Source organism: Pelophylax lessonae (assembly GCF_965119305.1).
Source record: "Pelophylax lessonae genome assembly, chromosome: 3".
NCBI classification, from domain to species: Eukaryota; Metazoa; Chordata; class Amphibia; order Anura; family Ranidae; genus Pelophylax; species Pelophylax lessonae.
In genome coordinates this window covers 183117740-183142322 of record NC_138770.1, presented here as the reverse complement: position 1 = coordinate 183142322, position 24583 = coordinate 183117740, and the positions used below count along the sequence as shown (strand labels likewise).

Genomic DNA, 24583 nt, shown 5'->3' with positions numbered 1-24583 from the left:
AAGCAGGAACTGAAGACAGTTGCAGTAGAGGCCTGACAGAGCATCACCAGGGATGAAACCCAGTGTCTGGTGATGTCTATGCATTCCAGACATCAGTCTCTAATTGACTGCAAAGGATTTGCAACCAAGTATTAAAAAGTGAAAGTTTTATTTATTATTGTTAATCTGTCCCATTTACTTTTGGTCCCTTAAAAAGCGGGAGGCACATATACAAACTGTTGTAATTCCTACACCGTTCACCTGATTTGGATGTACATAACCTCAAATTAAAGCTGAAAGTCTGCAGTTAAAGCACATTTTATTTGTTTCATTTCAAATCCATTGTGGTGGTATATAGAGCCAAAAAGATTAGAATTGTGTAGATGTCCCAATATTTATGAACCTGACTGTATGTAATGTGTACAGCCATGGCCAAAAGTTTTGTGAATGACACAAATATTCATTTTCACAAAGTCTGCTTGTTCAGTGTTTTTAGATCTTTTTGTCACATGTTTCTATAGTATACTGAAGTATAATTACATGCATTTGATAAGTGTCAAAGGCATTTTTGACAATTACATTAAGTTTATGCAAAGAGTCAATATTTGTAATGTTGACCCTTCTTTTTCAAGACTTCTGCAATTCATCCTGGCATCCACATCCTGACTGATGGCAGCCCTCTCTTACAGAATCAATGCTTGGAGTCTGTTATTTATGGGGTTTTTTGTTCATCCACCTCTTGAGGATTGATCACAAGTTCTCAATGGGATTAAGGTCTGGGGATTTTTCTGGCCATGGACCCAAAATGTTCATGTTTTGTTCCCCAAGTCACTTAGTTATCACTTTTGTCTTATGGCAAGGTGCTCCATCATGCTGGAAAAGGCCTTGTTCCTCGCCAAACTGTTCTTAGATGGTTGGGGGATGTTGCTATCAGAGGATGTTTTTATTCATGGCTGTGTTCATGGGCAAAACTGTGAGTGAGCCCACTCCCTTAGCTGAGAAGCAACCCCACACATGAATGGTCTCATGATACTTTACTGTTGGCATGACACAGGGCTGATGGTAGTGCTTACCTTTTTTGTTCTCCAGACAAGGTTTTTTCCGGATGCCCCAAACAATCGGAAAGGGGATTCATCAGAGAAAATTACTTTACCCCAGTCCTCAGCAGTCCGAACCTGTACCTTTTGCAGAATATCAGTCTGTCCCTGATATTTTTCCTGGACAGAAGCGGCTTCTTTGCTGCCCTTGTTGACACCAGGCCATCCTCCTAAAGTCTTTGCCCCACATTGCATGCAGATGCCCTCACTCTTGCCTGCTGCCATTCCCGAGCAAGCTCTGCGCTAGTGGTCCCCCGATCCTGCAGCTGAATCACTTGTAGGAGACGGTCCTGGTGCTTGTTGGACTTTCTTGGGCGCCCTGAAGCATTCTTCACAAATGCAATGGAAATGTTTTTTTATGGGATATAGTTCATTTTAATGGCACTCTTCATAACATTCTGGAGTATATGCAAATTGCCATAAAAAAAACTGAGGCAACAGACTGTAAAAATTAATATTTGTGTAATTCTCAAAACTTTTGGCCACAGCTGTACATGCCTTATACATTTTTGGACACATTCCTAAAAAAATATGTAAAGCAGGGGTAAAAGTTTGGAGACAAACACAGAAACCAATTATTCTTCACCTAGATTTCAAAAATTTAATGAAAGTATTACAAGGGAGATTATTAAATGCTGGCAGAACAGATTAGATAAATTTGACATTTAACCTATCCTGACATACACATTGCTCAAAATAAATATTTGATTGGCCTTTGGCACTTAGTCATTGTAATACACACTTGATTTTAGTTATGTGGCAATATTTGTAATGTGTTTACAGCTCCAGAATATTGGCAGTGCAGCTTGTCCCTCTGGGAAATTAGAATTCTTACATATGGCTGTTCTAATAATCTCTGACTCCTTGACAGCATCCTTATTGACCCACAAGAGGAAAATACTTTGTGAAGGGAGGCGATGTCTACGTACAGAAATTACTTTATTAAATGTTATACATCTGCACCATGGACTTCAAGTTATATTTATCCTCAGGAATATCTGATAGAGGTCTGAACCTCTCTGTATTTTACAAAAAAAACTATATTATTTAATAATAATACAAATAATTCATTCTCAATAAAAAATGGACCCAATGAGAATAAATATATAAAACAAGTACAATATATTCAAAAACTGATACATACACTATTTTGTCAAAAGTATTAGGACACCTGCCTTTACAAAAACATGAACCTTTTTTTTATTGTTATTCCAAGTGTAAAAACACTCAGCACAACTAGAAAGAACAAAAGGTCACAATAAATGACACAGTCGCCCACGTAGGAGGTTGTAGAAACAGCATAATCTAACTCTAGTATCTAGGCCACCATAATGGGTCCAAAGCAACCATCTAAGTGTAGCTCATGTCCTAAAAATACATATTTCTTACATGTGAAAGATGATAAAATAAGATAGATGTCCCCAGTAACATCCTGTAATCTCTATTATATATACCAATAAAATATTATACCAAAAAACAAAGAGTGACATAACGGTACCCAGATTTATCTAACATTGAGGCTGTGGTTGGGACGGCCAGCCATTTGGACCACACTTCATCATATCTTCATACAAAGGCAGGTTGACATTTACCAAATGTTTCCAGAAGATGAGAGAAGGAGGAGTAGCCGTCTTTCATGACATAGTTATGGCCTTGAGGGGCATAGAAAAGAAGCAAACTCAGCATGGTCCTCCCTGCCACCGTGGGATCCAGATCCTCCACCAATCTCAATAGGAAGATGCTCACAGTAGGCATCAAAAAGATCTTACCAATAGAATAATGGAGATTACCTCCTCCCAGTATTTAAACAAAAATGGGGCAACTCCAAAAAATATGTGAAAAATTTGCAAATGAATGATCACACCGCCAGCATTCTTGGGTTCATTTTATGTAATCTATACGGAGTAAAAAAAGCTGTGTGCATAATTTTAAATTGAATTAGCGTGTCTCCTTGAGAGACCAGATGACAGAAAGGAAGGTCCCAGATGTCCTCCCAGTTCTCGTCATCAATCTCAGGTACATCTCTCACCTCAAAGGTCAGGGAGGGAGGAGATGGTTGTATAACACTGAGGTGGGATTCTCTGTACACTCGATCCAGATAACGTGCTCAAAATCGGACTGTTTCGACCTTAGGGAAGTGTTAGGAAATTGGCTACTGAAAGCATGGGACAATTTAAGATATCTGAACAAGTGAGAAGCCGGGACATTATAGTCGGCAGAAAGGAATGCAAAGGACCGATGGGAGCCATTTGCAACTATGTGGGAAACAAGGGTAATTTTATATTTGGCCCATGCCTGTGGATCCGGCAGAGTATAAAAATGCAATAAAATTGGATTGTACCACAGCGAAGCATTTGGAGATATAATTTCATGTGGTGTAGCCCGTATGCTAGCTTTCCACGCTATAAGAGTAGTGACCATGGAGGGGTTAGGGGGCCTTGATACCACAGAAAAGAAGGTATTGCAGGGCCTCCAAGGAGTTTAGTACCGCCACTTCCAAAATCATAGAGGTATTATATCTGTCAGGGCATAGCAACCACCTAGCTATTGCCAGCTGTGAAGCCAGATAGTATTTGTAGCAATCCGGAAGGGCTATGCCCCCCTGGAGGCAGGCATCCCAGTCTTAGTCCGTTCAATATTGGAGCAGATTTCCGAGCATCAGGGTCAATCGGAAAGAGTTGAGATTTAGACCAATTAACTTTTAGTCCGGTGATGGAAGAGAACGCTTCCAGAGTCTGAAGTGCCCCCTTCAATTAGGGACCTGCATAGTTTAGGAACAATAGAAAATCATCCGCATATAAAGCCACCCTCCAGCCAAGCAATCCTCAAACCGTGGATAAATAGGGATATTCATAGGGCCTCAGCCACTGGCTCCATCGCGATTGTGAAAGAGGCTAGAGAGAGAGGGCAGCCCTGCTGGTAGGTACCCCTGTAGAAAGCAAATTTAGCTGACAGGTCTTCTCCCAACCTAATTACAGCTGTAGGGCTTTGATAAATCGTTTGTAACCAGTGTATAAAAAGCAGGGGGTAGCCCATCCTCCTTAGTACCTCCCACACACACAGGAACTTTAATGGCATCCCAGTCGTAATCTGTAGGGTTCAATATTAAGTTGGTCCACCCTTTTCAGCTATAACAGCTTCAGCTCTTCTAGGAAGGCTGTCCACAAGGTTTAGGAGTGTGTCTATTGGAATGTTTGACCATTCTTGTGCATTTGTGAGGTCAGACACTGATGTTGGAGGAAAAGGCCTGGCTCGCAGTCTCCACTCTAATTCATTCCAAAGGTGTTCTATCGGGTTGAGGTCAGGACTCTGTACAGGCCAGTCAAGTTCCTCCACCTCAAACTCGCTCATCCATGTCTTTATGGACCTTGCTTTGTGCACTAGTCCTAATCATTTGGTGGAGGGGGGATTATGGTGTGGAGTTGTTTTTCAGGGGTTGGGTCTGGCCCCTTATTTCCAGTGAAGGGAACTCATTAAGGCATCAGCATACCAAGACATTTTGGACAATTTCATACTCCCAACTTTATGGGAACAGTTGGGGGATGGCCCCTTCCTGTTCCAACATGACTGCGCACCAGTACATAAAGCAAGGTCCATAAAGACATGGATGAGCAAGTTTGGGGTGGAGGAACTTGATTGACCTGCACAGAGTCCTGACCTCAACCCGGTAGAACACAGTTGGAATGAATTAGAGCGGAGACTGCGACCCAGGCCTTCTCATCCAACATCAGTGCCTGATCTCACAAACGTGCTTCTGGAAGAATGGTCAAACATTCCCATGGAAACACTCCTAAACCTTGTGGACACCCTTCCCAGAGGAGTTGAAGCTGTTATAGCTGCAAAGGGTGGGCCAGCTCAATATTGAACCCTACGGACTAAGACTGGGATCCCATTAAAGTTCATGTGCATGTAAAGGCAGGCGTCCCAATACTTTTGACAATATAATGTATGTCATTTTTATCAATATATTTTACTCATTTTTATATATTTATTCTTATTAGCTTCATATTTTGACCACTTAAGCTCCATAAATTTAGAACAAAAATCTATTGTTATAAAAAAATCCCAATAAGTGTATATTGATTGGTTTGTGGGAAACAGACTATGGTACAGTATATACAGTATCTCACAAAAGTGAGTACACCCCTCCACATTTTTGTAAATATTTTATTATATCTTTTCATGTGACAACACTGAAGAAATGAGACTTTGCTACAATGTAAAGTAGTGAGTGTACAGCTTGTATAACAGTGCAAATTTGCTTTCCCCTCAAAATAACTCAACACACAGCCATTATTGTCTAAACCGCTGGCAACAAAAGTGAGTACACCCCTAAGTGAAAATGTCCAAATTGGGCCCAATTAGGCATTTTCCCTCCACGGTGTCATGTGATTCATTAGTGCTACAAGGTCTCAGGTGTGAATGGGGAGTGAATTTTGATATATATTTTTTTATATTAGTATACGGTGGTGATCAGCAGCTTAAAGTGGGACTGTGATAATGCCTCTGACTCTTAAACTCTTGATATGATTCTTGAAGAATCTTTCCTTGTCTCTTTGGGGGGGGGGGGGGGTATGGACAGCTGCCTCTCCTGTTTTTATGTCCTTGTCTGTGTGTATGATAGTCATTTAATGGAAACGGCAATTAATTGATTATTAATATTTGGGCCTTGTGCAGATGAGTGATGAGACAGATTTTGCAGACACAGCTCTTTGCCTGCCACTTCTATGCCTGTTCTTGCACTGTATGATAGGCTCTGTTCCTCTCTAGGTATTAACACAGCTGTCATTTACACACAGCATGGGGATAGACAGTAATGGACTTTGGAAGTTAAAAAAATGTGCTGGAACAAGCTCCTGGGCACACGGATGTCTTTTAGTGGGCATACCTGCACTGTGTAAATGACAGTTCTGTTCATCCATGGAGATAAATAAAGATTGTTTATTATACATTACAGAAACATGTCTACAAGTACCAAGTGCCAAGGAAAGAGGCTTCCTCTGCAAAATGCAGCTCATCAACTCTGTGAATAGGTCCTTATTTTCCCTGCCTCTATCAAATTTCTGCATTAAAAATTCAATTTCTGGATATGCACTGAGATCAAACAGCATTAGTTTAGGTGTTGACAGATATGAACAGGCTTCCATATAACCAGTTCTGTTATGCTTTAAAATGCCTGAATATATTTTTACATATTATCCTAAAATTTCAATTTTTCAATTTTTTTGAAGAGAGAAGGGGACAGTTATGTATGCCAGACCAGCTTTATAGCGTTGCATTGTGCCGTGAAGCCGTGGTCTAACTACCACTATAGCAATCCTATAAATATATGTTACCAGGATCATATAGGTGGACCCCAACATCCCTCAATTTACAAGTAACAAAAAAAATCCTCTATGTATGGGAACCACTGTTAAAATTCATAAATGTATTCAAATTCTTTTAGACATTATAAATCCATCACATTCTGGCCTAACATTGCTTACCTGTGAATCCACAGTATATTCATAAATTAAACTTAATAAATGGTTTCACAGTAGACTGTTGACTTTACCACCCTACTATAAAGTGCTAATGTCTTTGATTGCATTCACACAAGTGTTTTCAATGATTTTGAAAAAAACACACTGAAGGATGGAAAAAAACACACCGAGCCCACGTTCACATTGGTCTGATTTGACATGCGATTTGACATGTCAAATCACATGTCAAATCGTAGGAAATTGCCGGCAATGGCACTGTCTGAATCGGTGCGGTGCCGCAAAGTTGAAACCTGCACAGATATCTGTGAAATCGCCCCGAAGTCAGACTCAAATATCAGCTTGAAATCCTGCTACTTCAGCTGAACTCTCGATTTCAAAATGGCCCCAGTGTGAACCTGGGCTGAAGGATAAATGTTGGCAGGGGAGCACATATATTACAGGGTATGTGTAAGGCATAATGATAAATATACATATCACTTAGGCTAGGTTCACACTTGTGCCAATGGGTGCGGGACAGTGTGTAAACTGCACCTGTTCCTGCACCCAAACTGCTCTGCTCCTTTGCAGATGGTGGCGCTTCCATTAATTCTTAATGGCACTTCCATGCATCTGAAAATGCAGCACGTTTTCGATTGCGGGAAATCGCATGGCGCAAAAGCACAATGCAATTTTTCTTGCATGAAACACAGGCACAGCAGCCCATTCAAATGAGTAGAGCTGCTGTGCCCGCACATATGGAGCTCACAGTGCCGCTTAGATGTGAAACTAGCCTTAGGCCAGCCATAGACAGTTTTGAACCATGCATAGGCAGGCTTAATATACCAAGTTGATCGATCGATCAACTTGAGGACAATCAGCCTGCTGCATTTTACATACAAATATCGCTAGCGACTAGCATAGCCGCTAGCAACAATCAATGGCTCCCCCCCTGCTGGAAGATTGCAATGGCTTGGCAGAAGGGATTTCCCTGTCAACACTGTGGTTGCAGTAAAGAAATTTGCTCTGTGTATGGCCTGCTTTAAAGGGGCCTCAAGGAATATCCCTTCAACATAAATTTAATTCTTTCCACTCTGCTGCTACCCCACGATAGGTGTTTTTTTTTTCTTGTGAATATCTTACTCTCTTCCCAGGGGAAGGTTTGGTGGGGTCGTCCTGGTCTCCAAGTTCCTGACTTATGATTCCTTAAAGTAGGATTTGCACTGTACATAATGTAATTACATGCATTGTTTTTACATTATTTATTGGATGTAAACCTATTGTTGTTTTATTTATGTAGTTTCACAGAGGTTGAGGAAGTGGGCTATTTGGAACCCACAAAATGTATTGTGGAATGACTGTTGAGATCCCTCCTGCTATTGTCATTCAAAATCCTCGAAACCACTTGTGTAAATGAGATAAAAGACATCAGCAGTTTATAGTAGTGTGGGAAAGATTTTGCTCTCTTCAGTTTTAGGAAATCAACCCCTTCATGTCCTAAAGAATTTTAAAAGATTTATGAATTTTAACAGTGGTGTATACTTTATAAAAATCTGGGCACCCTCAAAGTCCCATACGTAGTGGATCTTTTTTTGTTACCACCATAGGAGTCCCTGCAGGTGTTTTGAGGGGTAGACGGCCTGGTGAAAGCTGAAAATGATTTACACAAACTCACCCCTTCATGCCCATCGGTGTTCCTTTTGCAGTATCCTCAGTTGCTGGCTTTCAGTTAAAAGAGAAGTATGGGTTTGATTTTTTCCCCATTTATACTTACCTAGGTGGATGCAGCATTGGTCCAATGCTGCATCTGTCCCCCGGCACCTCTACACTGAGAACCCGAGCGATCGAACACCGCCCATGGTTTGGTTCTGACAGCTCCCCGAGCAGAGAGCTGCTGAATGTCAGTTAGCAAACCTCTGCTCTGCCCCCTCCTCATTCATTTGAGCATGTTTGTGGAGGGGCGGGGAGTGGGCAGAGGCTCACTGAGAGGCTGAGCCGGTTGCTGGCACCTGGTGGATCCTGACTCTGTGGTCGTGATGACACAGTGCTTAGACCAATTTCTGCGACGTCAGCAGAGAGTGGACTTTAGCCTGCTCTCTGCTGAAAAGGGGTCACAGGAGTGCAGAACCATATTGGCTTTTAGGGATGTTATCCATCCATTTGGGATGGTGACAACTGTGGTAATGTAGTTGCCCCTGGTAGGTTTGTTGTAGTGACAGCGTAAATGGTATTACCCTCATAGCACAGTTCTAAGTCAAGAAAGCCAGTGTGTCAGCATCATGCACAGATGTAAAAGAAAGACCCATATTGTTATTGTTACAATGAAATACGAATGCATTAATGGATGAGGGGGGCCATCCCATATAATCACAATGCCGTCTATGTATCGACCATAAAAAAATATGTGCTCCATAAGGGTTGTTGGTCCAGATTTATTGTTGTTCCCACAGGCCCATGGCCAAGTTAGCATAACTGGGTGCAAAATTAGCACCCATGGCTGTGCCATGGGTCTGTAGGTAGAGCTCTCCATCAAACTCAATGTAGTTGTGTGTAAGGCTGAATTCCAAACCTTCTAATATGAAATGGATTTGTCTTGGGTTGAGGACGGGATCTCCATTCAAGAAGTGTAACGCTGCCCTTAGGCCCACGTCATGAGGTATAGATTGTATTAAGAGCCATCTGGTGTACCTGGCTGGTTTGGCTGCATATCAATTCCACCTTTTAAACATTGCCCCCTCACAGCCTGAAGAAGGAGCACGCATGCTCTGAACGCATGCTACGCCTATCCCTTGTAAGGCCCAAGACATGTTACCAGTGGGGTACCTCAGGGATCTGTACTGGGACCAATTTTGTTTAATATCTTCATAAGTGATATTGCAAAAGGCCTCGATGGTAAGGTTTGTCTTTTTGCTGATGACACAAAGATATGTAACAGGGTTGATGTTCCTGGAGGGAAACGCCAAATGGAAAAGGATTCAGGAAAACTAGAAGAATGGTCAGAACTCTGGCAACTGAAATTTAATGTGGATAAGTGCAAGATAATGCACCTGGGGCGTAAAAACCCAAGGACAGAATATAGAATATTTGACACAGTCCTGACCTCAGTATCTGAGGAAAGGGATTTAGGAGTAATTATTTCAGAAGACTTAAAGGTGGGAAGACAATGTAATAGAGCAGCACGAAATGCCAGCAGAATGCTTGGATGTATAGGGAGAGGTATAAGCAGTAGAAAGAGAGAAGTGCTTATGCCGCTGTACAGAACACTGGCGAGACCTCACTTGGAGTATTGTGCGCAGTACTGGAGGCCATATCTCCAGAAGGATATAGATACTCTAGAGAGAGTTCAGAGAAGAGCTACTAAACTAGTACATGGATTGCAGAAAAAAAATTACCAGGAAAGGTTAAAGGACCTTAACATGTATAGCTTGGAAGAAAGAAGAGACAGAGGGGATATGATAGAAACTTTTAAATACATAAAGGGAATCAACTCGGTAAAGGAGGAGAGCATATTTAAAAGAAGAAAAACTACCACAAGAGGACACAGTTTTAAATTAGAGGGGCAAAGGTTTAAAAGTAATATGAGGAAGTATTACTTTACTGAGAGAGTAGTGGATGCATGGAATAACCTTCCTGCAGAAGTGGTAGCTGCAAATACAGTGAAGGAGTTTAAGCATGCATGGGATAGGCATAAGGCTATCCTTCATATAAGATAGGGCCAGGGACTATTCATAGGATTCAGATATATTGGGCAGACTAGATGGGCCAAATGGTTCTTATCTGCCGACACATTCTATGTTTCTATGTTTAAGACCAGCTCCAGGAAGTGTTGCTATCCACCCACACAGCCGAAGGCTCCATTCGGCCTCCCTGACTAGGATCGCTGACCATCTGGTCATACACAGCGGGAACTTATTCTTTTGACAAGCACTTACATACCATTATCTTGTGAGTTGTTTATTTATTATGGCTATTAAAGTCTCATACTGCTACTCTTAGATGGCGCTGCCTCTCTTCTTGTCTTCTACGCAGAGTCACTTCTAGCTCCTCTACAGTGGCTGCCACGAAGCTGGCACATTGGTCTCTCCTTCTACTTGACTGTTTGTTGTTGTTTTAATTTATCCAGTTGTTTGGACTGATAGCTTTTAGTGCGCTAGTTATCCTCTCTTTTGAAAATAACAAGCTGCCTACCGCTAACACCTTTGTAAATAGAATTTTTATTTTAGGGAGTGTAACTGAATAGAAACCACCAAACTAAGACTAATTTTACCCAGGTAAATAAATGACCCCTGCCTCAAACATGAGGGCTCCTTTATAGGGGACCCTGGGCCAATATAAAAGTGTTTTTTAATACTTAACCACTTCCATACCGAGTCATAGTAATATGACGTCGGCATGGTGGTTGTACGGATCTGGGCGGGCGTCATATGACGTCCGCCCGCTCTAGCTCGGCGCGGCGATCGGGGGTGAGGCTCGTCCCTCGGACATAGCCCATCCCTGATCAAGGTAAACAGCCAATAGAAATTGGCTGTTTACCACGTGATCGGCTGTGTCAATCACAGCCGATCACATGAGCGGCTCCAGCACGAGCCGCTCGTTCTCTCTGCAATGCGCGCCCCCGGGGGCGCGCAGAGCAGCGATCGGGGACGAGGCTCGTCCCTCGGACAGAGTCGATCCCCGATCTAGGTAAAGAGCCAATGAAATTGGCTCTTTACCACGTGACCGACTGTGTCCAATCACAGCCGGTCACAAATGTCAACAGAGAACACGGTAACTAGCTGTCACCGTGTTCTCCTCCTCACACAGGATCAGAGTGAGAGTGTGGTAACAGCTAGTTACCAATCACAGTGCACCCCAAACACACTGATTGCCCCCCCCCCAATAAAGAGCACCTGTCACCAGCCCATCAAAGTACCCGAGTACCTGTCACCAGCCCATCGGGTACTCTGATGACAGGTACTCGGGAACTCTGATGACAGGTACCCGGGAACTCTGATGACAGGTACCCGGGTACTCTGATGACAGGTACTTGGGTACTCTGATGACAGGTACTCAGGTACTCTGATGACAGGTACTCGGGTACTCTGATGACAGGTACTCGGGTACTCTGATGACGGGTACTCGGGTACTCTGATGACAGGTACTCGGGTACTCTGATGACGGGTACTCATGTACTCTGATGACGGGTACTCGGGTACTCTGATGACAGGTACTCGGGTACTCTGATGACGGGTACTCGGGTACTCTGATGACAGGTACTCGGGTACTCTGATGACAGGTACGCAGGTACTCTGATGACAGGTACTCGGGTACTCTGATGACGGGTACTCGGGTACTCTGATGACAGGTACTCGGGTACTCTGATGACGGATACTCGGGTACTTTGAGTACCTGTCAACGGAGTACCCGTCATCAGAGTACCTGAGTACCTGTCACCTACCCATCAGAGTACCCGAGTACCTTCCACCTGCTCATCAGAGTACCTGACGCCTGAAGTACCCGAGTACTTGCCGCCTGCTCATTAGTACCCATCACTACTCATCAGTACTCATCAGTACCTATCGCGTATCAGTATCACCTATCAGTATCAGTACTACTCATCAGTACCTATCACCTGCCTGTCACCTGCCCATCAGAGTACCCGAGTACCTGTCACCTGCCTATCGGAGTACCCGAGTACCTGCCACCTGCTCATCAGTACCAGAGTACCTGTCACCTGCCCAACAAAGTACCCGAGTACCTGTCGCCCTTCATACAGCCACCATGTCTAAGTCCAAAAAGGTTTATATACGTCCTCCGTTTAAACCTAAATACCGGTGTTATGGCAGCAGATAGCTGCCATAACCCTGGTATTTTTTTAAACGGTGGACGGTTGGCTTTCCGATAAGGGTGGTCCCAGCGGCGGATTCGCCGTGGGATCACCCTTCTGGGATGGCGGAAGAGGTGCCCCCCCCCCTCCCGCCGCGTCCGGTCCTTTTCCCCGCTTACCGGACCCGCCGGCAGCGGGGAAAACGATCCGGTCCCGGATCCTCACAGACAGGATGTCGAGTGAGGGCAAGCTTGCCCTCACTTGACTCTATGGTCTTGGAGGACCGGTGCTACGGAAAATGTTGTTGCCTAGCAACCGGTTTAAAGGTCCTTTTTTTTTTTTTTCATTTTATATATTAATTTTTTTTTTTTTTTTTTTTTTTTTTATATCTTTTAGTGTACTTGTGAGATCTGAGGACTTTTTGACCCCAGATCTCACAAAAAAGAGGTCCTGTCATGCCTTTTTCTATTACAAGTAATGTTTACATTTCTTGTAATAGAAATAAAAATGATCCTTTTTTTTTTTTTTTTTGTTAAACGGTGTAAAAATAAAAAATAATAAATAAAATAAATAGTAAAAAAAAAAAAAAAAAAATTAAAGCACCCTGTCCCCGTTAGCTCGCGCACAGAAGCGACGCATACGGAAACCCCGCCCACATATGTAAACGGTGTTCAAACCACACATGTGAGGTATCACCGTGATCGTTAGAGCAAGGGAAATAATTTGAGCCCTAGACCTCCTCTGTAACTCAAGGATGGCAACCTGTAGAAATTTTTAAATTGTCGCCTATGGGGATTTTTAAGTACCAAAGTTTGTCGCCATTCCGTGAGCGTGCGCGATTTTGAAACATGACATGTTGGGTATCTATTTACTCGGCGTAACATTATCTTTCACATTATGGAAAAAAATTGGGCTAACTTTACTGGTTTCTTATTTTTTAATTAAAAAAAGTGAATTTTTTCCAAAAAAATTGCGTTTGGAAGACCGCTGCGCAAATACGGTGTGATAAAAAATATTGCAATAATCTCCATTTTAATCTCTAGGGTCACTGCTAAAAAAAAATATATAATGTTTGGGGGTTCTAAGCAGTTTTCTAGCAAAACAACTGATTTTAGCTTGTAAATACCAAATGTCAAAAATAGGCCTAGGCAAGTGGCTAGGATGCATGATGATGCTCCTTGGATGTTAGGCCCCTCTATATGGCTAGGCTGTGAAAAAGTCTCACACATGTGGTATTGCCATACTCAGAAGGAGTGGCAGAATGAATTTTGGGGTGTCATTTTTGCTGTGTACATGCTATGTGTTAGGAATATCCTATAAATTGACAACTTTGTGTAAAAAAAAAAAGTTTTCATTTTTTTCCCACATTTTCCAAAAACCTGTGGAAAAAAATGACATGTTCAAAGGACCCATAATGCCTCATAGAATATACGTTGGAGTGTTTTCTTTCCAAAATGGGGTCATTTTGTGGACTTTTCCATTGTATTGGTGCTCTAGGGCCTTTAAAAGTGTGATAGGTAGTAAGAAAGTTTTATGTGTATTTATGCTCCTAGAACGCCTGAAGGTGCTTCTTGGACGTGGAGTATCTTTTTGTGGCCAGGCTGTGTAAAAGTCTCACACATGTGGTATCGCCATACTCGGAAGGAGTAGCAGAATGTATTTTTGGGTGTAATTTTTGCTGTGTACATGCTATGTGTTAGAAATAGCTTATAAATTGACAACTTTGTGGGAAAAAAAAGAAGAAAAATTTTTTTTCTTCATTTTTCCAAGAATTGTGGGAAAAAATTACAACTTCAAAATACCCACCATGCCTCTTACTAAATACCTTGGACTGTCTACTTTACAAAAAGGGGTCATTTGGGCGGTATTTGTACTGTCCTGACATTTCAGGGCCTCAAGAAAGGAGATAGGCAGTCAGTACTTCTGGTGTGATCAATTTTCAGTAATTGGTACCATAGCTTCTAGACTCAATAACTTTCACACAGACTAAATAATATACACTAATTTGGGTTAATTTTACCAGAGACATGTAGCAGTATACATTTTGGCCCAAATGTATGAAGAAAAATTAATTTTTTGCAAAATTTTATAATTGAAACTAAAAAAAAGTGTTTTTTTCAAAATTTTTGCTCTTTTTTTTGCATATATCACGAAAAAAAAAAACCCCAGTTGTGATCAAATACCACCAAAAGAAAGCTCTATTTGTGTGAAAAAAATGATAAAAAATTTGTTTGGTTACAGTGTAGCATGACTGAGCAATTGTCATTCAAAGTGTGAGAGTGCTGAAAGCTGAAAATTGGTCTGGGCAGGAAGGGTGTCTAACTGCTCTGTATGGAAGTGGTTAAAAAAGGACTTGCCAATGACACCAGGTAAATAGGTAATTTATATTAGAGAACATGACTACCTATGTAGAGTGGAAATAAAAAGCCACTAACAAGCAATGCAAAGGGAGCTTTAGAGGAGAGGAGGGAAATTTTCTACTGCCAATAATGTAATGTGAGAAGAAAAATGTATTTTTTTCCACATCTAAATAGGCTGCGCCAAAAAAAAAAAAATATGAATCTTCAATATATAGTGTGGGGAGTTATTTGCAAGGAGAGGCAAAATGAACAAACATGTTTAAACACTTTAGGGCCTAAGAATTCTCTATCATTTGTCACATTTCAGATTTTTGCTCTAGTATGTAGAAATGTTTGGAACGTGTGATTAACAAAGGAATCCTGCTGGTGGTATTTATCAATGTCTTTTCTCCAGTTTGTGAGGAGTTTGTGTCTATATCAGCATTGTCTTAACAAGCTCTTTTTTCTTGTTTTAGGTCCTCCGAGCTCACATATTACCTCTTACCAATGTGGCATTTAATAAATCCGGTTCCAGGTAAGAGGCGCTCACTTTGGTCTAGTACTATTTTTTTATGTAGCCTGATTGATATGGCAGATTGGCTGCCTATAGACCATATAGGATGATTTATTGAGAAGGGATGATCTGACCAACCACAGGGACTGGAGATTAAGGGGGCTGGGACCGGACAAAGATTCATGTGGTGTGGTTAGTGGTGAACGCTGGAACACTATAGAAATTGCTCCAAACACAGTAGAGGTCCAGGGGGGCTGGGGCTGGGCATGGATTAAAGTGGCATGGTAAGTGGTGACACCTGAAACGCTTTAGAATTTTCTCAGGATTTTGAACAGCACAATTTTAAGTGTTATAGGTTGTGATGGGGATATGCAACACATTACCGTCTGGGGAAACACAGGAACACCGAGAATGTTAACTTTATAGTAGGTAAACTACATTTTATGAAAACCTAGAAGTAGAATTGTAGGTCTTTTTTTTGCCTTTAGTTATACTTTAATAAAACAGTCCAACGTATTTAGAACTGAACTTCTATGTAGCCATGAAATCCAACTATGACTTTGCTAAGTATGATCTGATATATCTTCTTTTGCATTGACTGTTCCTAAAATCAACAATTTTTTTTTTTCCTGTATAGTTTCATTACTGGCAGTTATGATCGAACGTGTAAAGTTTGGGACACAGCATCAGGAGAAGAGCTGCATACCTTGGAAGGCCATAGAAATGTGGTCTATGCAATCCAATTTAATAATCCTTATGGGTAGGTAATGGCAGAAAATAATCCTTTAAGAGGGGGTGAAATAACAAATATTATTGAATTATCAGATAAATATATAAAATTGGGGTTCCTTTGCAAAGACACTGCCATTTTTCCCTGCCTTGGCCTCCTCCTCTAACAGAGAAGAAGGAATAATGTTTGGCAGGTGTTAGCAACAAAAAAGCTGATTGAATTAAGAAAATAATTCAACAGTGGGCTGCAGTTTGTATACTTTGATATTTGTAGCGAGCAGGAAAACCTTGTCTGGTCTTGATACTTGCAGTAGGTTAAGTGAACCTAGAAGTTTGCTTCAAACTACACCATTTTCTGAGTTGTATAAAATTGTCAATGTTATATACTAAGGAGGATGTTTATGTGCACTATACAAGTAGGGACCCATGGAGCACAGAGGAGCAGTGCCATCATTTTCCTTGGACTGCAGTAGTGCCAAAGAATTTTAGGTAGATATTTCCTACGTTCAGGCCTCTCCTTCCTCCTGTCACAGCCAGCGACACAACCCAGTATTTCCAGGTACAGTGGGTACGGAAAGTATTCAGACCCCCTTAAATTTTTCACTCTTTGTTATATTGCAGCCATTTGCTAAAATCATTTAAGTTCATTCTTCTTCCTCATGAATGTACACATAGCACCCCATACTGACAGAAAAACACAGAATTGTTGACATTGTTGCAGATTTATTAAAAAAGAAAAACTGAAATATCACATGGTCCTAAGTATTCAGACCCTTTGCTCAGTATTTAGTAGAAGCCCCCTTTTGATCTAATACAGCCAGGAGTCTTTTTGGGAAAGATGCAACAAGTCTTTCACACCTGGATTTGGGGATCCTCTGCCATTCCTCCTTGCAGATCCTCTCCAGTTCTGTCAGGTTGGATGGTAAACGTTGGTGGACAGCCATTTTTAGGTCTCTCCAGAGATGCTCAATTGGGTTTAAGTCAGGGCTCTGGCTGGGCCATTCAAGAACAGTCACGGAGTTGTTGTGAAGCCACTCCTTCGTTATTTTAGCTGTGTGCTTAGGGTCATTGTCTTGTTGGAAGGTAAACCTTCGGCCCAGTCTGAGGTCCAGAGCACTCTGGAGAAGGTTTTTGTCCAGGATATCCCTGTACTTGGCCGCATTCATCTTTCCCTCGATTGCAACCAGTCATCCTGTCCCTGCAGCTGAAAAACACCCCCACAGCATGATGCTGCCACCACCATGCTTCACTGTGGGGACTGTATTGGACAGGTGATGAGCAGTGCCTGGTTTTCTCCACACATACCGCTTAGAATTAAGGCCAAAAAGTTCTATTTTGGTCTCATCAGACCAGAGAATCTTATTTCTCACCATCTTGGAGTCCTTCAGGTGTTTTTTTAGCAAACTCCATGCGGGCTTTCATGTGTCTTACACTGAGGAGAGGCTTTAGTCGGGCCACTCTGCCATAAAGCCCCGACTGGTGGAGGGCTGCAGTGATGGTTGACTTTCTACAACTTTCTCCCATCTCCTGACTGCATCTCTGGAGCTCAGCCACAGTGATCTTTGGGTTCTTCTTTACCTCTCTCACCAAGGCTCTTCTCCCCCGATAGCTCAGTTTGGCCGGACGGCCAGCTCTAGGAAGGGTTCTGGTCGTCCCAAACGTCTTCCATTTGAGGATTATGGAGGCCACTGTGCTCTTAGGAACCTTAAGTGCAGCAGAAATCTTTTTGTAACCTTGGCCAGATCTGTGCCTTGCCACTATTCTGTCTCTGAGCTCTTCAGGCAGTTCCTTTGACCTCATGATTCTCATTTGCTCTGACATGCATTGTGATCTGGAAGGTCTTATATAGACAGGTGTGTGGCTTTCCTAATCAAGTCCAATCAGTATAATCAAACACAGCTGGACTCAAATGAAGGTGTAGAACCATCTCAAGGATGATCAGAAGTAATGGAAATCACCTGAGTTAAATATATGAGTGTCACAGCAAAGGGTCTGAATACTTAGGACCATGTGATATTTCAGTTTTTCTTTTTTAATAAATCTGCAACAATGTCAACAATTCTGTGTTTTTCTGTCAGTATGGGGTGCTATGTGTACATTCATGAGGAAGAAGAATGAACTTAAATGATTTTGGCAAATGGCTGCAATATAACAAAGAGTGAAAAATTTAAGGGGGTCTGAATACTTTCCGTACCCACTGTATGTGGGATCATTTGACCGGCTTGGGCCTAGAAGCCAATCACCAATCCCAAGCCTGTCGTATAACCAAGTTAGTGAAATCACTGCAACACCAAGTCACCAACACTGCTGATTTCAAGCCAGACTCTGAGGAAAGTAAAAATCCTTCATTGTAATGGGGTTAAATGCTCATTTAAATCTAATGGACTGTGAGAAATAGGTTGAATGCTCCTGATGTCATTATGCTGATGCCTGATGCTCATAGCCCTACATTGTACATGAGGACAGTCTACCACTGAAGCATAGGGGAGTGCTTTCTACTCTACTACTGTGGATCTGTTAGGTGAAACTGTTTGTTTTTCATTTTTTTTTTTCAGCCCCTAACACTAGTAGTGCAGGGGACAGCCCTCTAAAAGAGAGGGTTTTTACTTTTTCTGGAGTTGGGCTTTCAGCATTATTTTTGATGGAGGAAGGAGCGCCAGGGGATTGTAGGCAATGTGTGCATAATGGGGGCAAGGTGACAGAATTTCTTTAACAAATATAGAATTGTATATTGTATGGACATATTTTGAAAGAGATGTGTTTAACTACATATATACTTTATATTTATAATTTAACAAAGGTTTGTTACACTAAATATGAAAAAAAATCTTTCCCTTCCAACAGAGACAAAATAGCCACAGGATCATTTGATAAAACCTGCAAGCTATGGAGTTCTGAGACAGGCAAATGTTACCACACCTTCAAGGGGCACACTGCAGAAATAGTAAGTAATCCCCTGAAACTATTGCTGATGGAAAAATCTGATTTAATTCCAGCAAATCAATAATTTCAGTGTTTTATCAAGCAATTGTTTAAGGTTAACAGATCAAATCTGTAACTGCTCATGTGTTACCAGTCTAAGGCTGCATTCACATGTCAGCGTTTGGATCGCGGGCAGAACCGCTGCAGTTCCGCCCGCGATCCGGAGATTATTGCAAATCGCGGGACGCCTAGCGTTGCCCGTTCATTTGCAATAGCCCCCCAAACGCCGAGCGATGTTGCCGCGATTTCCGCCTGCCGAATCGCGGCAACATCGCGCAAACAAAATCGCGGGACGCAATACGCTCCAAAGAAGCTCTTGTACTTCTTTGGAGCGTATTGCGTCCCGCGATTTTGTTTGTGCGATGTTGCCGCGATTCGGCAGGCGGAAATCGCGGCAACATCGCTCGGCGTTTGGGGGGCTATTGCAAATCAACGGGCAACGCTAGGCGTCCCGCGATTTGCAATAATCTCCGGATCGTGGGCGGAACCGCGGCGGTTCTGCCCGCGATCCAAACGCTGACATGTGAATGCAGCCTAAACGTTTGGTGGGTCAGGCTAAGGATTAGGAGTTTATTTTAAGGGTTAGGGTAAATGTTGCAATTAGGTGTCGAATCAAGTTTTAAGAGTTACGTTTCAAGGGTTAAGTGTTAGGATTTTGGTTAAGTGTTTTGAATTAATTTTAGGGTATAGATTTAGTGTTAGGATTAATTTAGTGTAAGGGTTCATTGTAGGGAATAGGGTAATGCAAACCTGAGGATTTCCCCTGCAAGTCCCCCAGCAGTAAATACTTACTTTTCCTGTACTGCCCCGCCACTCCAGCCCCCCCCCCCCCAGGAAATACCTGTGTACCTTTAGGTATGGGGGAGAATATGACTTGACTTACCTTCCTACAATGTAACAGCACCGGTGCTTGCTGATTGACCCCACATTGTCACATGGAGGGACATGGGGCAGGCAGCCCTGTTTATTTTCTAAATAGAGATCAATCTTGAGCAGGGCTTTTGCCTTTCTTGCACATGCCAACTGACCAGAGCAGCCAGGCAACAAAGGAAAGTTGAGTATGTGCTCATGAAGAGGGGGCATTGAAGTGAAACAGGTTCACTTTAAGATTAGGGATAAGGGTTTGGATTCAGGATAAGTCTTGATGGTTATTTTTAAGGGTTAGGATAAGTGTTAGGGTTCAAATGTGGGTTAAGGGTTAGGGTCAAGCTAAGCAATAAGAGATAGGTTGGGCAGCACAGTGGCTTAGTAGTTAGTACTTCTGACTTGCAGCACTGGTTTTAATATCAGTTCGAATACGGGTCAGAACACTATCTGCACGGTGTTTGCATATTCCTCCTTTGCTTGTGTGGGCTTCCACCCACACTCCAAATATATGCTCATAGAATAATTGGCTCCTTTCAAAATTGGCCCTAGTATGACTGCATGTTTGCATGTAAGATAAACCTTAGATTGTGAGATAAAACCTTAGTAAGATAAGATGCATGTAAGATAAACCTTAGATTGGGGGCAGGGACTGATGAGAATGTCCACTATGTAAAGTGTTTCATTGTCAGTGCTAAATGAATACCTGTATTAAGGAAAAAAAATAAGTTACACATCAGGATGATTTCTTTAAACACTTTCATTTTCTCTTGTTTTTAGGTATAAAAGCCCTGTGCTTAGCGCAATAAGTTGCTGGTGCTGAAAAACAAACCATTTCAGTATAAATAATATTCTACAGTGAGAGTTATTAATATAATGGCATGATTGTTTAGCTAAAGGGCTTGATTCATGCTAAAGATCCTTCAATATCCCATAATGCCACAACTGAATTGTTCTTTATTACATTCTGTATGGTGGAATCCCAAGGGCCTTTTGTAGCTACATATAATTAAGCCATATTGCTTTCCTCTCATCTCATAAATTTCACTCTATTGATTGTAATATACTTTGGATTAATTCCTAGATACACAGACATCTTGTACATGTGTTGTTAGTAATATCACATTTGCTTTATGTGTAACTTCTTAAAGAGATACCAGCTTACTTACAACTGAAATGTGTTTTACAGTTCCAGTGAGATAAACCTATGCAGTCTGGGACAGGAAATATATTAGAAACACACTTTTATTTTTTTATCTTTGGACTCCAAGTCCCCCCATTCACACCTGAACTCAGAGCTCTAAAACCGTAAAAAAAAGCTAAATTCCATGCTTTCATATTATTCTAGTTCACTTTCAAGTGTCAAGGTGCCTGTAGATCAATGCATGAAGTTCCAAAACGTACAGTATATGAGCTAATTTTGCAGCAGAATGGGGCATTTTTGGCCCCATTGACTTAAATGGGAGCGTGAAAACAAATGCGCAAAAATGCATTATGTGCTCCCATAAAAAAGTCTATAAGGCCAAAAAGGCCACTTTACTCTTACAAATGCATGCACAATCTCACAAAAAAAAACCTCAGTATTGCCTGTGTGCACTGTTTTAGGTCTGTTGATTTAAATGGGAGTGCAAACAAATGCACAAAAACATGCTACACACGTTTTTCAGACGCTCCTATAATAAAAGTACTGTATATAAAAACAGCACTTCACTCCTAAAAATGCGTGCAAAATCACACAACCCCCCCTCCCATAAATATCGCCTACATACACTATGCTCAAGTGTGAAAGGGGGCTAAAAGTTTCTCTTATTATTAACATTCTATTACAGTTGCAAGTGTCCATAGTACATAGCTAAAAGTTGTACCCTGTTATCATTGGCATTTGGAATTAGTGAGTCCTTTAAATACTCAAAAAAACTTAGTTGCATTGAAAGCATTTAAAGCAGGACCCGAGGTCAAATAAAAAATGCAATTTGAAAAAAAAAAAAAAAAAACACCAAAAGTTGTCAGATCCTGGGAGTGGCATATCAAAATGGTGCTATTACCCAGTTATTAGGGGAGGTGCCTCCAAAAGCGCATAGACAACAACACCACAAAGGATGTAGCACCTTCTCAAGCTACCAAAAAGTTTAACTATTGGACATATATAGTAATAAAATGCAGTACAAAAGCCAAAACCCTTCTAGATGATAACTCTCCCCCCAACCGCCCCCTTATGTTTCCCAAAGTCAGATACCCGTTTATTGCACAATGCTGCCAATCAGGCATCTTTCCAGGTACTTACCTGATGATAATTTGTACTGAAATTTTTGGTTTTGATCAGTGCTGGAATTTTATTAAATGTTTTTATTTTGTAAGTGTGTATAAAGTTTATATTTGCCCTCAGGAAAGCATTGGTCTTCACAGATGTAGAAGACACCTGTTTTGTGAGCTTGCTCGGTTCACACTACGTCGCTCCGACTTAGGGGGCGACCTGTGAAGTTGCGTGCAGTGCGACTTTGACACGACTTCCACGGACTTCATAAAATGAATGTCTATGCAAGTCGCCTCCAGGTCGCCCCGAAGTAGTACAGGACCCTTTTTCTAAGTCGGAGCGACTTGTGTCGCTCCTATTAGAACGGCTCCTGTACCGCACAATGAGAGCGATATGGTAGGAAGTATTATTCACCTGTGTACTGTAGGTTCAGGTTCAAAACACTTTATTAATTATTAAGATAGTTACATTAATCAAAGACAACACAAAATAACAATAATGAATGGAAACAAGACACAATAACAACAGAAAATTACCAATAACAGCAATTAGATACCAAATAAAACTAAATTAATTCTATACTGTATCAATAAAATAAAAAGTGTTGTGCAAATATGCAACAAAGGTGTGCAAACAGGTGCTAAGAATAAACAGATAATCACAGTGTATAAGTGCTGGCAAATTAGCAAGTAGGTTATATACAGTATATATATATATATATATATATATATATATATATATATACATTAACATAGATTTGACATAATACTGTGCAAAGTGAATAGTCCCAATATTCCAAAATGCACTAAAGTGCTCAAGTGCTCATCCAGTGATCAAAGTGGATAATAAATCACTGTAGTAAAACAAGATCACACGGTCTCTTCTTTGACCACACAGTGCTCAAGTGCTCCAAACGATAGTGTAGATACTCGTGAACCCACAACCAAAGTAAGATGGCCTCTCACCTTAGGCTGTGACCCATGTGTCACCACTGGGTCATAAGCGCTTGATATCCTAAGGATATATGCAGGGTCATGCCACCAAGTTTGAGTCCTGAGATGCTGTAAGGGTTAATGGATGACTGAGGCTCCCCGATCCATTGTCCCAGTTGGCAGTGTGTAGTTAGAAGCAAAGAGAGAGGGAGATCTAATGCTCTCTGCATAAATCGTTTTATTAAAATATATAAAAGATACACTCACATGGTAAGCACATTAGCTGTGCCGGCTTCAGTAAGTACTATAGTGAGCGGAGGAAGAGACACACAGGAGGCTTCCTGTGTTACTGCTGAGTCCCGTCCGTCTGTAATCCCCGCCCCCTATACGCGTGTCGTCATGTGCTGTGGGCGTTTGACTTCTTCAGTAGGGGCCCTACGATTCACAATTCTAAAGAACTTTTTTATTTTAAAGATCTAAAGATTTAAAGATTTATCAAGCAAGATGGCAATAAAATAAACCATAATACTCTTTACTTAATTTAAATGAAATGTAATGAAAAAAATTGTAATGTGAAATAAAAAAACGACCATTAGATTAAAAAAAACATTCAGGTATTATGTCAGATAAACTGATTTAGCACTGATCACTGTATTGATGTCACTGGTCCCCAAAAAGTGTCACTTAATGTCTGATTTGTCCGCCGCAATGTTGCAGTCCCGCTATAAGTCACTGATCAGCACCATTACTAGTAAAAAAATAAATAAATAAAAAAATTCCATAAAAATATCCCATAGTTTTTAGATGCTATAACGTTTGCGCAAACCAATCAATATACGCTTATTAGGATTTTTCTCACCAAAAGCAGAATACATATTGGCCTAAACTGATGAAGAAATTCGATTTTTTTACATTTTTTATTAGGTGTGTTTTATAGCAGAACGTAAAAAAATATTGTGTTTTCTTTTTCAAAATTGTCTGGCTTTTTTTGTTTAAAGCGCAAAAAATAAAAACCGCATAAGTGATCAAATACCTCCAAAAGAAAGCTCTAATTGTGGGGAAAAAATGACATCAATTTTATTTGGGTATTAGCGTATCACAAAATATGGCCTGGTCATGACACCCTTGATCCCTGCCGTGTGATTTAGTACATACACACGTGCCTTTTATCTACTCAAATGTGAGCTGCCAATTTTTACTGTGCATCTTATTAAACCCATTATCACTGCACTGCGAATCGTTGTCATGCTGGATTGAGATCGTTTGGGGAGGGGGGGTGAATCAAGATCACAATTTTTTTTACGATTAATCGTGCAGCTCTAACGGGAACATACAATACTGCATCTAAGTGCTTATGCACTATTGATGTTTACTTGTCTTTGTATGCTATACTCATGTAAACATTTACACAAATGTATACATACGTACAGTGTAACATATGGTCAAAATCTAACCATGGCTGCAAATTTTTTCTGTTTTCTTTTATGCAACTAAACACTATGGATCAAAATAGTGATGTATACAGTGCCTTGCGAAAGTATTCGGCCCCCTTGAACTTTTTGACCTTTTGCCACATTTCAGGGTTCAAACATAAAGATATAAAACTGTAATTTTTTGTGAAGAATCAA

General features: G+C 41.1%; 1 protein-coding gene across 2 annotated transcripts in view; it reads left to right on the top strand.

Moving 5' to 3' along the window:
* Positions 1 to 24583, top strand: part of DAW1 (dynein assembly factor with WD repeats 1) — a 121166-nt gene that overhangs the window by 33571 nt on the left and 63012 nt on the right. For both annotated transcript variants that reach the window (XM_082249604.1, XM_082249603.1), the window contains exons 4-6: positions 15157 to 15215; positions 15832 to 15954; positions 18768 to 18867. In XM_082249604.1, the coding sequence (XP_082105730.1) occupies positions 15157 to 15215; positions 15832 to 15954; positions 18768 to 18867 (282 nt within the window). The remainder of the gene's footprint in view (positions 1 to 15156; positions 15216 to 15831; positions 15955 to 18767; positions 18868 to 24583) is intronic.